General features: G+C 43.1%; 1 protein-coding gene across 1 annotated transcript in view; it reads left to right on the plus strand.

Annotated features, from left to right (window-relative positions):
* AFG3L2 (AFG3 like matrix AAA peptidase subunit 2) overlaps positions 1-14,535 on the plus strand; it is a 48,332-nt gene that overhangs the window by 16,099 nt on the left and 17,698 nt on the right. Inside the window, exons 7-13 of the mRNA XM_003817869.5 lie at positions 1,388-1,512; positions 2,497-2,770; positions 4,618-4,755; positions 8,299-8,452; positions 10,050-10,157; positions 10,253-10,378; positions 13,080-13,190. Coding sequence (XP_003817917.1) covers positions 1,388-1,512; positions 2,497-2,770; positions 4,618-4,755; positions 8,299-8,452; positions 10,050-10,157; positions 10,253-10,378; positions 13,080-13,190 — 1,036 coding nt within the window. The remainder of the gene's footprint in view (positions 1-1,387; positions 1,513-2,496; positions 2,771-4,617; positions 4,756-8,298; positions 8,453-10,049; positions 10,158-10,252; positions 10,379-13,079; positions 13,191-14,535) is intronic.

Genomic DNA, 14,535 nt, shown 5'->3' on the forward strand with positions numbered 1-14,535 from the left:
ACTCCTGACCTTGTGATCCACCCACCTTGGCCTCCCAAAGTGTTGGAATTACAGGCGTGAGCCACTGCACCTGGCCTTGTTTTTTGTTTTGAAATGGAGTCTCGCTCTGTTGCCTAGACTGGAATGCAGTGGCACAATCTTGGCTCACTGCAACCTGTGCCTCCCAGGTTCATGCCTCCCAAGTAGCTGGGCCTATAGGTGGGTGCCACCATGCCTAGCTAATTTTTGTAGTTTTAGTAGAGACAGTTTGAGACCATGGTGGCCAGGCTGGTCTCAAACTCCTCACTTCAGGTGATCTGCCACCTGGGCTTCCCAAAGTGCTGGGATTACTGGCCACTGTGCCCAGCCTCTCTAATGAGTTTTATATCATAGACTTACTGTTTTGATTTAAAAAATACTTTTTTAAAAAAAGATGATTGCAGGTTAGAGGAGAAACAAAGTTTTTTTGTACTATAAAATGGAGTTAATACATGCACAGTGCTTGAAATGGGGTCTTCTAGCTAGTAAACTCCATAAATGTGAGCTATTAAAATCAGTGTCCTCATGGTTGTGTAAAGGCAGTGTGACATTGTGGTTAGGACACTGGTTCAGGAGCCAGACTGGGTTCAGATCCCAGCCTCTTATTTCATGTGTGACCATGAGCAAGTTTTGTTATCTGTAGAATGGGAACAGGAGTCAGGGCTCATATTCAGTCAGTAGGCACGAGTACAATAAGAAATAATTATGTGCTGGTTGGTAGAATAGCCTTGACCTGGCCCCTGAGGTGCCCCTGTGCTGGGCCCTCTGGGTCTCTGCAGCTCTAGAGAATAAAGAGGGAGTGCCTGGCACAGCAAGGCACATCTGTTCCAGTTGCACAGTGGGGGTGCGGTGTTCGGATTTTGAACATCACCCCCAGTGATGGCACCTGCTTCTTAGGATGGTCCTCAGGATTGAATGAACTAATGCATCTAAAGGGTCCAGAACAATGCCTGGTACTTAGTACATGCCCAGTAAACTTTAGCTCTTATCCCTGTTTCACAGTAGTTTTAAATTTGGGAATAGGGAGCTAAAATACCTAGGAAATAGATGAAGAGGGAAATAATGCATATTTATTTTAAAAAGGATTACGTTTTCAAATAGGTTTTTCATTCTGTTTTTTGAGTTTATAATTTTAGAGCCACTGAGATATTGCTGCTAAAGAAATGCTTATTTGCCAAGAATTGCCAAGTGTTCTCAAGGAGTGACGTTTAATCACCACATTATTAAAGCCAGTCTTTTATTATTGTTTTTTCTTTAATTTATAAATTTTCAGTATTTCTGGAAAATTCTTAAAAAGTTGAACCGTTTAGTGAATTGAACCTTTTAGTTTCACTATATTCTTAGGATATTTGTTTTTTTGTTTTTATAGCAATACGTTTGGTTTAATATTGGCAGTGTGGACACCTTTGAACGGAATCTGGAAACTTTACAGCAGGAATTGGGCATAGAAGGAGAAAATCGGGTGCCTGTTGTCTACATTGCTGAAAGTGATGGGTAATCTCAAATATAATATTTTGTAGACTGTTGACTGTGCTGCCTGTGGTTCACTGTGTTCTGTCCCTGGGTGCAGGGCTACACATTATATTCTCAAACAGGCCTTTCTCAGTTTGGCCAGATTTTTAAAAAACTATTAGTAACTCACTAGTTTTTGCATGACTCATTCATTTTCTTTTTTTTTTTGAGATGGGGTTTCGCTTTGTCGCCCAGGCTGGAGTGCAGTCGTATGATCTTGACTCACTGCAACCTTTGTCCCCACCCCAGTTCACGTGATTCTCCTGCCTCAGTCTCCAGAGTAGCTGGGATTATAGGCTTCCACCACCATGCCCAGCTAATTTTTATATTTCTAGTAGAGGCAGGGATTCACCATGTTGGTCAGGCTGGTCTCGAACTCCTGACTTCAGGTAATCCACCTGCCTCCGCCTCCCAAAGTGCTGGGATTACAGTTGTGAGCCACCACACCTGGCTTTTTATCTTTATCTTTATTTTTATTTTTATTTTTGATTCATTCCTTTTGTACACATTTATACTTATCTTGATTAAGCAGTGGTTTAGGGTATTAACATTCAATGCATTGACCTTTGGTAGGATTTTAGCATAAAGAACCCCTTTGTATCAAAGAGTGCCATTCCCATCTTTGAACTATCATTTATGTTTACATTTCACAGTTTTCCAGGATTTTTAGGTGATTCTTCTCTCATCAGAACTTCTTCTTTGGGGGTTGTCTTTAATAAGACCATGTTAGTAACCCCACTTAAAGTCTGGGCAGATGCTCCATTTATTTCAAAGAGTTGGTTGCCATGGAGCTTATTTGGGAATTCTGTTGCCTTTGAAGAACACTTGCAAGTTACCCTCCTTTGTATTAAGTGCAGAAGGTATACCTTGGTGTAGCTATATATATTTATATTGATATCTTGCACCACATGTGAAAGCTGGAGGTGAGCAGCCAGTCCTAACCCGTGTTGCGCTGTGTGTCCCTAGCTCTTTTCTGCTGAGCATGCTGCCTACGGTGCTCATCATCGCCTTCTTGCTCTACACCATCAGAAGAGGGCCTGCTGGCATTGGCCGGACAGGCCGAGGGATGGGCGGACTCTTCAGTGTCGGAGAAACCACTGCCAAGGTCTTAAAGGATGAAATTGATGTGAAGTTCAAAGATGTGGCTGGCTGTGAGGAGGCCAAGCTAGAGATCATGGAATTTGTGAATTTCTTGAAAAACCCAAAGCAGTATCAAGACCTAGGAGCAAAAATCCCAAAGGTAAAATGAACTTTTAGATTAACTTTTCGAAGTGTTTCTTGATCTCTGAAGTTATAATTCTATGAAGTTTGATTACTTATTATAGATAGCTGTTTTTCTGTCCTTCCTCTTTCTCAGCTTACTAGGCTAGCCTCTGCCCAACTCGAGGATCGTTTTGGGTCAGTTCTGTGTGCATGTGTCTTGTATAGTGTATGTATTCCTGAAAATATCTATGTTACCTCCTCTTGGAAGATTTTCTTGATTCGTCTTCCCTCTCCCTCCAATCTGATTTAGATGCCCTATCTCTCAGCAACTGTAGGCCCGCTGTAGCTCACTGACAGTGTCACACTCTGCTGTCACCCAGTGTCCCTTCGAGGGATGTATGTGGACAGGACACCTGTGCTGGCACTGAGGTTCATGGCACAGGATCCAGTGGAGAGGACACAGCACTCACCATCACCTTCCCCTTTCCAGCAAATATGCTCTTGCCCACTGTGCTAGTGGTGGGCTGTACTCTACAGGGCTTGGTGCCCCTAGGGCTAGGCGTGGAACATTAACTTCATATTTGTTAAATGGATCAGCTATTAAGTAAATGAATAAAAAGGTATAATTCTTTTAAAAGTCCATGAATAAATTTTACTTTAAAGGAATCCTTTGAAAGATAATCATTATTTCCTTGATTTTTATGTCTTTCTTCTATAGATAAAAAGTCATATTTTATGAATTTATAAGTTACTGTTACTTAGTACCCATTTGCATTACACCTAGTTGTCTCTACAACTTAATATAATAGTTGTGTAGGGCCAGGCGCAGTGGCTCACTCCTGTAATCCCAGCACTTTGGGAGGCTGAGGTGGGTGGATCACCTGAGGTCAGGAGTTCGAGACCAGCCTGGCCAACATGGTGAATCCCTGTCTCTACTAAAAATACAAAAAATTAGCTGGGCATGGTGTTGTGCGCCTGTAATCCCAGCTGCTCAAGAGGCTGAGGCAGGAGAATCGCTTCAACCTGGGAGATGGAGGTTGCAGTGAGCCGAGATCGTGCCATTGCACTCCAGCCTGGACAAGAGTGAAACTCTATCTCAAAAAAAAAAAAGTGTATTGTTTGAGCAAACACGTCTTTCTTTGTAGTTAAGTTCATCATTGGTCGTTAGATTTCTACTTCATTTGTGAAACTTTTAAAGAAGAAAATAAGCAAAATTTAAAAAATACCTTAAGGTTTTATTACAATGCCTAGAAAAAATATCATTTGACCATATTATCTACCTCCTTACAGTATTTGGATATGGTAGTGTGGTAGTATGTCTATAAATAAGAGAGGATACTGTTTGTGGGTAGTCAGTGGAAATAAAAACAAATTCACAGTTAGGTTTTAAGTTGCATGTCCAACCATGCTAAAAATGTACTGATTTGTACATGAAAGTAGAAGTCAGAAGTTGGGTTTATTAATTATTTGAGCTCAGAAACCAATTTTACTTGTAAAGAGTAAAAGAATTACATAAATCAGGAGTGTGGTGTTGGTGTCTTCTTAAATTATTTAAGTAAACCTTAGCAGATTTATTAGTATATTCCTAGCCTAAGTCACCCTTTACATACTGTTAGACTAAAGGTCTAAAAATCAGCCCTAGGAAAAAAAGGAAATATTTTAAATTTCACATTCTTACCAAATTTTTTGAAACAAAATTATTTTTGATAATCTTTTTATTCTTACTAATATAAAAATGTTCTACCATAGCTCAGATGTTTAAGTAATATTTAATATATATCAATAAGATTTAGAGACAGAGTTATATCTTGTAATTATTTGCAGATACACAATTTACTTTTCTGGAATTCTCATTAAATGTAATTTCTTTTTTCGTATCTGAAGGGTGCCATTCTCACTGGTCCTCCAGGCACTGGGAAGACGCTGCTAGCTAAGGCCACAGCCGGAGAAGCCAATGTCCCCTTCATCACCGTTAGTGGATCTGAGTTTTTGGAGATGTTCGTTGGTGTGGGCCCTGCTAGAGTGAGTCTCATTCTGTTCGGATGGTACAGCTTCCTTACACCCACCACCTCACCACAGATGGGGGCACTTGCTAGAGATGGCCCTTCCGCCTAGAGTGCTAGAGTGACCTCTCACCAGTCCCTGGCCTGAGCTCTCCTCCAGGCCTAAGACTTCAGCAAGGCCTGTGACTTCCACCCCACCTTCCCTCGCACCAGCTAGGACTGCAGTCTGCTACCCATAGTAGACCAATTTAAAGAATTGACGGCTGTGCGCGGTGGCTCATGCCTGTAATTCCAGCACTTTGGAAGGCTGAAGTGGGTGGAACGCTTGAAGTCAGGAGTTCGAGACCAGCCTGGCCAACATGGCGAAACCCTGTCTCTACTAAAAATAGAAAAATTAGCCAGGCGTGGTCGTGCATGCCTATAATCCCAGCTATTTCGGAGGCTGAGGCAGGAGAATCTCTTGAACCCAGGCGGCAGAAGTTGCAGTGAACCAAGATCACACCACTGCGTTCCAGCCTGGGCAACAGAGTGAGACGCTGTCTCAAAAAAAAAAAAAAAAAAAATTTGCTTTATTTGTGGATTTTTTTTTTTTTTTTTTGGTGACAACATTTATTGAGATATAATTGACATACCAAACAATTGATCCCTGTAAAGTATACAATTCAGTAGCTTTTAGTAATTCACAGATTTGTGCAGCCATCACCACAATCAGTTTTACAACATTTCCATTACATCAAGAAGAAATCGTGGCCGGGCGTGGTGGCTCACACTTGTAATCCCAGCACTTTGGGAGGCCGAGGCAGGCGGATCAGGAGGTCTGGAGATCGAGACCATCCTGGCTAACATGGTAAAACACCATCTCTACTAAAAATACAAAACCAAAATTAGCCGTGCGTGGTGGTGGGCGCCTGTAGTACCAGCTACTCGGGAGGCTGAGGCAGGAGAATGGCGTGAACCTGGGAGGCGGAGCTTGCAGTGAGCTGAGATCACACCACTGCACTCCAGCCTGGGTGACAGAGTGAGACTCGTCTCAAAAAAAAAAAAAAATATGTAAATCGGGAGTCCTAAGCAAACTACCCAAAGGAATTTCCTAGTACAGACATTCTATGTAAATGAAATTATACAATATGTGGTTTTTTTATGCCTGATTTCTTTCACTTAACATAATGTTTTCGAATGGTAACTCCATGTTTAACATTTTAAGGAAACACCAGACTGTTTTCCAAACTACTTGCCCATTTTCCATCCCTACCAGCAATGTGTAAGGGGTTCTGATGTTTCCCCGCCCTTATCAACACTTTGATGATAGCCACCTTAGTGGGTGTGATGTAGTATCTTGTGGTTTTGATTTGCATTTCCATGATGAGGAGTGATGTTGAACATCTTGTATGTGCTTATTGGCCATTTGTATATTTGTTTATCTTCCTTGGAGAGTTGTCTATTCAGAGCCTTTGCTCATTTTTTAATTGGGTTTTTTTGGTTGTTGAATTGTAAGAGTTCTTTTTTTTTTTTTTTTTTTTTTTTTTTTGAGATGGAGTCTTGCTCTGTCGCCCAGGCTGGAGTGCAGTGGCATAACCTCTGCCTCCCGGGTTCAAGTGATTCTGCCTCAGCCTCCCTAGTAGCTGGGATTGCAGGCGCCCACCACCATGCCCAGCTAATTTTTGTATTTTTAGTAGAGATGGGGTTTCACTATGTTGGCCAGGCTGGTATTGAACTCCTCACTTCAGGTGATGCACCCCCTGCCTTGCCCTCCTAAAGTGCTGGGATTACAGGCATGAGCCACCTTGTCCGGCCTCACCTTCACATCTATTTCACACTTTGCTGTTGTTGTGCGGATAAGTCATAGAAAAATAGGGAATGAGGGGGAGTTGGGTGTTAATGATGATGGGCCATGAGATATAAAGTGGATGGGGGGAAATTGAAGACAGGAGAGGAGCTGTGGGGGATGGTGGGGAAGGGTGGGCCTGGTGGGTTGCAGAGCTGAGAAGTGGTAAAGAGTTGGCGTGAGATACCTGAGTGTGTCTGTGGGTCCAGATGATAGGAGGGGGTGCTCAGAGAGTAGATGACTTGAAGATGGTGGTTTAAAAGGCAACCTTGGCAGTGCTGGTCTTGTCAGAGTGAAGTAAAAGGTGAATGAAGGGGTGGTCAGGGAACTGAGAGACCGAGAGCCACATGGATGGAAATCACTGAGGACATCGTGCCTAGTGGCAGTCAGGCTGGGGGAGACCCATGGCACAGTGGGGTGGAGTGCCTGCCACGAGGCCTGAGCCTCAGCAAGCAGGGGCTTTTCCAGCAGTTATTTTGGCAGCAGCAGTGGGGTGTGAGATGGACCCCAGCTCCAGTTAGCCTGTAGGGGAAGATGCAGACTCCTGCTTAAGGCTTGCTGGAATGGCTGAGTTCCTGTTCATGCCGGGATGGGATGGATGTACTTTGAAGGTGTGGGTCTGTAGGTCACAGATCTGGAATTCAGAGGGGAGGCTGGAGAAGGATACCAGTTATTTTAGGGGATGTGTTCAGAGCAGTGTAGGAATGAACATCCAGAAATCCAGGCAGGAAGACCTGGACTTCTGTCCAGTGAAGTGGGGGTGGGGGGTGGGAGTGGGCAGGTGGAGAGTTGTCTCTGATGCTCCTTGAAGGGGCAGGTGACTGACGGTGAGGCGCTGAGTGGCTCTTCCTCCTCCTCCTGACTGCAGGTTTGTCTGAGGGTATGCGCTATCAGGATGGTCTGTGGTGGGGTGGGTGGCAGATGAAGGCTGTCACCCCCTCTTTGGGGATGAGCTGATGGGCTTGGATGGTCTTTGGCTTCACTGTGTATGTGTGATTGCATAGACTCCTTAGTAGCCTCAGCCTGTTAATAACTGTGTTAGGCATGAAATGTGAACTCTAGAGAAGTCTGAACTTTTCAACTGAATGTAAAGTTTACAGCTCTACTGTGTTGTCTTTGTGTAGGTATATATGTAATGTTAATTTGTTGATGTTACAAAAATAGCAGATATTATCAGTGTTTATTACATATACAGTAATTTATGGGATCTGAGAAAGATTTGCTCACCTTAAGTCGGTTACCCAGGTTACTCCTCATTTGCTGCTTCTTTGCTACTTGTAACTCTTTAAAAAAATGTACCTTACAGTGTGTATCACAAAAAGATTGTCTGCACATGGGACGGGAAGCTGAAGATTTCTTTCTTTTTTTTTTTTTTTTTTTTGAGACAGAATTTCGCTCTTGTTGCCCAGGCAGGAGTGCAATGGCTCAGTCTCAGCTCACTGCAACCTCTGCCTCCCAGGTTCAAGCGATTCTCCTGCCTCAGCCTCCTGAGTAGCTGGGATCACAGGCACACGCCACCACGCCTGCCTAATTTTGTATTTTTAATAGAGATGGGGTTTCTCCATGTTGGTCAGGCTGGTATCGAACTCCTGACCTCAGGTGATCCACCAGCCTCGGCCTCCCAAAGTGCTGGGATTACAGGCATGAGCCACTGTGCCCGGCCGATTTATTTCATTTCTTATTCAGAGAATACATAATATTCTCTGGTCAGATGACTCTCTTTCTGTTTTTGCCAAGGTCCGAGACTTATTTGCCCTTGCTCGGAAGAATGCCCCTTGCATCCTCTTCATCGATGAAATCGATGCAGTGGGAAGGAAGAGAGGAAGAGGCAACTTTGGAGGGCAGAGTGAGCAGGAGAACACACTCAACCAGCTGCTGGTGGAGATGGATGGTGAGTGATCAAGGCTTTTGTATCTTTAACTGCACTTTTGTATTTTTTTTTGAGATGGAGTCTGACTCTGTTGTCCAGGCTGGAGTGAGTGGTGTGATTTCGGCTCACTGCATCCTTTGACCCCTGGGTTCAAGCGATCCTCCTGCCTCAGCCTCCTGAGTTTAAGCCGCACTTTCTTATGCCTTTCATGTCCCCAAAATGAGAGTCCTTATTCCAATATTGAGTATCACAAACAAAAAAAAAGCATTCCCTGAAACAAACAGCTCTTTTAAAAGGTGCTTTTATACTAATACAAATAATAGCAAAATATTTTTTCCTGGCAGCCTGCATAACTTAATATCGGTGTTAACATGCTGTTTGTGTCTGGTGTTTGAATAAGAGAAGAACTGGTGAAATGAGTCACAAAAGAATTACCATCTCATTCTCTAAATCATCACCATCTCTGAAGCATAAGGAAAATCTAAGCCTAACCAAGTGTGAATTTAGCAAATTTTGAATACTTTTTTACTAAGAGAGTAGCAGTCTTTCCATGCTAGCCAGCTTTTATTTCATTTAGGAAAGCCACTTCTCAGGATGTCATGTGTTCTTCCTGCTGGAAGATAAAAATGTGGGTGCTTGGTTGTTTGTGCAGAAAGGGGAAGCACAGTGCCAGTACTGAACTGGCTTCAATGATGAAGCCAGGCATAGGGGCAGAATAAGGAGGTAGAAATCCTCCTCTGTCCCGCGATGGTCAGGCCCTGTTGCGTTCACATTGGAGCACCACATCTGAGGGAAATTCACCCAGGAGCTGCTGCCATGCCAGGGTCCTGAGGGTGAAGGGCCTGGGACCATGGCATTTACGTTGAGAAATGGGCAGTAACACTGAGCCACTTGAGTGTGGAGAAGAGGTGGGAGGTAGAGGTTGATCTCTGCCTTCAGATAGGCAGTTGGTTGTCCTGTGGCCCAGGGTGTCAGACACATCCTTTGCCAATTTAATCTGATTTTAAGACATTTTTAAAATTGACATTATCTGTTAAATTTCTAGTTAAATAAATTTAAATATTTGGTCATTTGTCTTTAGGAGATTTACTCGTAAAACTTTTAAGTCTAATATATGATTATTTTCAAGGACAAGCTGAATAGTAAAAAAATAATGCAAGTTTGTAACTTAAAAAACACTGGATAGGCCAGGGGCGGTGGTTCACGCCTGTAATCCCAGCACTTTGGGAGGCCCAGGCGGGTGGCTCACCTGAGGTCAGGTGTTCGAGATCAGCCTGACCAACATGGAGAAACCCTATCTCTACTAAAAATACAAAAATTAGCCAGGTGTGGTGGGGCATGCCTGTAATCCCAGCTACTCGGGAGGCTGAGGCAGGAGAATTGCTTGAACCTGGGAAGCAGAGGTTGCGGTGAGCTGAGATCACGCCATTGCACTCCTGCCTGGACAACAGGAGTGAAACTCCGTCTCAAAAAAAAAAACAACAAAAAACACTGGATAATGAATAGAAAATGTGTTTACTGTAGCTATGAATTTGCAGTGCTCATATGTTCCTGATGGTGCACTGTTGCTTTCTGCCTCTTGTCATTTAATAGTGTTTGCATTTTTGTTATCTTTCAGGTTTTAATACAACAACAAATGTCGTCATTTTGGCCGGCACCAATCGACCAGATATCCTGGACCCCGCGCTGCTTAGGCCGGGGCGTTTCGACAGGCAGATCTTTATTGGTGAGATGATGTTTGCTGGGGCAGGTCCAGTGCTCATGAGTATAGGTGTGACTTTTTCAATATGATTTTCTTTTCCTTAAAAATGATTTCTAAAGGACCACCAGACATAAAAGGAAGAGCTTCTATTTTCAAAGTTCATCTCCGACCGCTAAAACTGGACAGTACCCTGGAGAAGGATAAATTGGCAAGAAAACTGGCATCTTTAACTCCAGGGTTTTCAGGTGAGTGGAAAATAACGAGGACACTATTTAGAAGCATATTAAAATCAGTAACAGTTACCAGGTACCGGTTTACTTTCTTACCTTTTCACTTCTTTACTGTGGGCTTCCTAAGTTTATATTCTCATTTTTATTTTTTTTGAGACAGAGTCTCGCTTAATTGCACAGGATGGACTGAGTGGTGTAATCATAGCTCACTGTAGCCTCAACCTTCTGGGCTCGAGTGATCCTCCTGCCTCAGCCTTGTTGCTGGGACTACAGGCATGTACCACCATGCCCAGCTAATTTTTTGATTTTGTGGAGACAGGGTCTTACTTATTATGTTGCACAGGCTGGCCCGAAACTCCTGGCTGTAAGTGATCCTCCTGCCTTGGCCTCCCAAAGTGCTGGGATTGTAGGCATGAGCCACTGTGCCCGACTATTTTTACTTTGTTATTATGGGAAATTTCAAACATACACAGATTTTGAGGAAATGGTGTAATGAACCCATCTGTACCTATCACCTAGTTTCAGGAACAATTACTAATTCACATCTAACCTTTTATCTATACCCTCTTCTCTTTCTGCTTCCTCTGGAGTATTTTGTGACAAATTCTTGACAATGTATCATTTTTTTCTATAAATATTGTAGGAATTATTCCTAAGCGTTTTTTTAAAAGCTCTATTGAAATAAAGTTAACTAAAAATCACCTGTATAAAGTGTACAATTAATGGTTTCTAGTATATTTACAGGGTTGTACAACCATCACTATAATTTTAAAACATTTTGGGCTGGGCACGGTGGCTCACACCTGTAATACCAGCACTTTGGGAGTCAGAGGCAGGTGGATCACCTGAGGTCAGGAGTTCGAGACCAGCCTGGCTAACATGGCAAAACGCTGTCTCTACTAAAAATACAGAAATTAGCCAGGCATGGTGGTGCATGCCTGTAATCCCAGCTGTTCGGGAGGCTGAGGCAGGAGAATGGCTTGAACCCAGGAGGTGAGGTTGCAGTGAGCCTAAATCACCCCACTGCACTCCAGCCCAGATGAGAGAGCGAGATTCCGTCTCAAGACCATCAAACTTTATGTCTCTCTAGGTTTTTTTATTCTGTACATATGATACAAAAACATGTGGTTTTGGCCAGGTACGGTGGCTCACACCTGTAATCCTAGCACTTTGGGATACCGAGGCAGGTGGATCACCTGACGTCAGGAGTTCAAGACCAGCCTGGCCAATGAGGCGAAACCCTGTCTCTACTAAAAATACAAAAATTGCCGGGCGTGGTGGTGGGGGTGCTGTAATCCCAGCTACTCGGGAGGCTGAAGCAGGAGAATCGCTTGAACCTGGGAGGCGGAGGTTGCAGTGAGCTGAGATCACGCCATTGCACTCCAGCCTGGGTGACAAGAGCGAAACTCCATCTCAAAAAAATAAAAATAAAATAAAAACCTGTGGTCTTTTGTGCCTGGTTTATGTTCACTTAACATAATGAACAGGATTGATTCAAATTGTGGCAGGCATCAGAACTTCATTCCTTTTTGTGGCCAAGTAAATGTGCCATTGTTTGGCTATTCCACATCTTGGTATCCACCCATCAGTTGATGGCCATTTGGGCTGTTTCCACTTTTTGGCTATTATGAATAATGCTGCCATGAACATCGTTGTACAGATTTTTTGTGGTCATAGTGTTTCTCTTGGTATATACCTAGGAGTGGAATTGCTGGGTGATATGGTAACTCTAACTTTTTCAGGAACTGCCAGGTTTTTTTAATTACCTGTGCCATTTTACATTCCCACCAGTAACGTGTGAGGATCCCAGTTTCTCCACATCCTTGCCAGCACTCGTCACTGTCTTTTTTTATTATAGCCATCCTAGCTGGTGTGATTTGGCATCTCACTGTTGTTTTGATTTGCACTTCTCTAATGACTAGTGATGTTGAGCATCTTTTCGTGTGCTTATTCCAATAATTTTTTAATGTAAAATATGATCCTTTCCCATTCCCTATTTCTCTCCTTCTGAACGCAAAATGAAATAAAAAAAGAACAGTTTGAGAAGTATGAAAAGATTATATACAATAGTGTGGTCAGAAGATCATCATCTTGTTCCAGGGGTCCTAACTTTTTACTTGTCTTTGGACTTTGAAATTTATAATGTTTTAATATTTGTTTATTTAACACAGATGGTATGCTGTAGCTTATTTATGCTACCATATACTTAACTGAAAAGTTAATTTAAAGAGATGGATCTAAAAAGCATTTGACAAGCTTTTAGCTATATTTCAATTTAGTTGTTTCACTGAATGTACTAGGTGATTATAAAAATTAGATTTCTCATCATATATCAGTACTTCACCTAATATCTATGCAAGCCATTTTTCCAACACAGGTGATAGAACTAAGTTATTTAAATGAGCATTTTTAGATGCTGTCTTAGTTTGCTATTATGTGAGCTATATTGTCTATTAAGGTAAATAGTTGCCTGTAATTATCTATTGACTACTAATACTTTGATCTTAGTTCAGAGGGCCAGAATTATACCAGGCTTACATTAAACGCTAGAATAGCTTAGGGTTATCATGAGTCAAAACAGAATTATATTTACACAAAACCTTTATTCATTGTACTGCTGATTTAAAAATTAACTATGGATTTGGCTGTCCATATCGTGTGACTGATCAGTTTGGGCGTATTTCGGTGGGTAAGCTGTTCTGTGTTCATTTTTTAGGTGCTGATGTTGCTAATGTCTGTAATGAAGCTGCGTTGATTGCTGCAAGGCATCTGTCAGATTCCATAAATCAGAAACACTTTGAACAGGCAATTGAGCGAGTGATTGGTGGTAAGGAAACTGAACATAACTCAAGTGGAAAGGCTGATAAAATGAATTTGAGGCCAGGGATTTCTCTGGGCAAGAACTAGAAGCAAAGAAAGTGTATCCACTCAGCCCTGGGGCCCACCACACTTGTGCTCTCTTGGCGTCATGGCCCCTCCCATGCCTCTCCTCCCTCTCCTCCTTCTTCCTGCCACCGTCCCCTGCCACCTGCCCTCTGCATAGAGGTCTATGGTGCTGGGTGAGTTTGAGATGGCAGCTGACGAATGCTTTGCTTGCACAGGCAGCCAGCAGCGAGGTGTCTACCCATGAACTATACCAATCAAGTTTGTTAAAAAGCTCACAACCTTCCTGTTTACAAAAGTTTCATCACATGAGTTAGAGGTGCTCTGTGCTAGATACAGGTGATGGGTGTAAAATATCTGTAACAGCCAGGTGCGGTGTCTCACGCCTGTAATCCCAGCACTTTGGGAGGCCGAGGCGGGCAGATCACAAGGTCAGGAGTTTGAGACCAGCCTGGCTAACATAGTGAAACCCCATCTCTACTAAAAATACAAAGATTAGCCAGGCATGGTGGCTCATACTTGAAGTCTCAGCTACTTGGGAGGCTGAGGCAGGAGAATCGCTTGAACCCGGGAGGCAGAGGTTATGGTGAGCCGAGATCGTGCCACTGCATTCCAGCCTGGGCAGCAGAGTGAGTCTCTGTCTCAAAATAATAATAATAATAATAAATAAAATAAAATAAAATAAAATAACTGTAACAGGAGTAGAGCTGGAAGTGCTTCCTCAGTCAGCATAGGGGGAGCGCACACAGTGCGTTTTCTTAGCATTCCATAGGGCTTCTGATTTAATCCCCAAAGGCAAGTAGCAATTCAAGTACTTGGGCATTCAAAGGAGGGGAAAGCCCTGCACCAGGCAGAGTTCCACGGAAGAGGAGGGGTGTGCCCCAGGCTCAGGATAAAACTGGGGTGTGACGTGGAAGTGGCCTGGCAGATGGACTTGAGGCAGTCTACCCTGTGTTGAGGGAGAGTAAACTGGTCAGTTTTGGAAAGTCTTGAATGTTAAGCTCAAAGGCTTTTAAAATTTTGTCCTATGGCCAGTGTTGAATTAAGGTGGGTTTTTTGTTGTTGTTGTTGTTTTGTTTTGTTTTTTTGTTTTTTGAGACAGAGTCTCATTCTGTCACCCAGGCTGGGGTGCAGTGGCACAATCTCGGCTCACTGCAACCTCCACCTCCAGGGTTCAAATAAACAGCCTTCCGAGTAGCTGCTATTACAGGCACCTGCCACCATGCCCGGCTAATTTTTGTACTTTTAGTAGAGATGGGGTTTCACCATGTTGGCCAGGCTGGTCTCTA

This window comes from Pan paniscus, chromosome 17, assembly GCF_029289425.2.
Source record: "Pan paniscus chromosome 17, NHGRI_mPanPan1-v2.0_pri, whole genome shotgun sequence".
NCBI classification, from domain to species: Eukaryota; Metazoa; Chordata; class Mammalia; order Primates; family Hominidae; genus Pan; species Pan paniscus.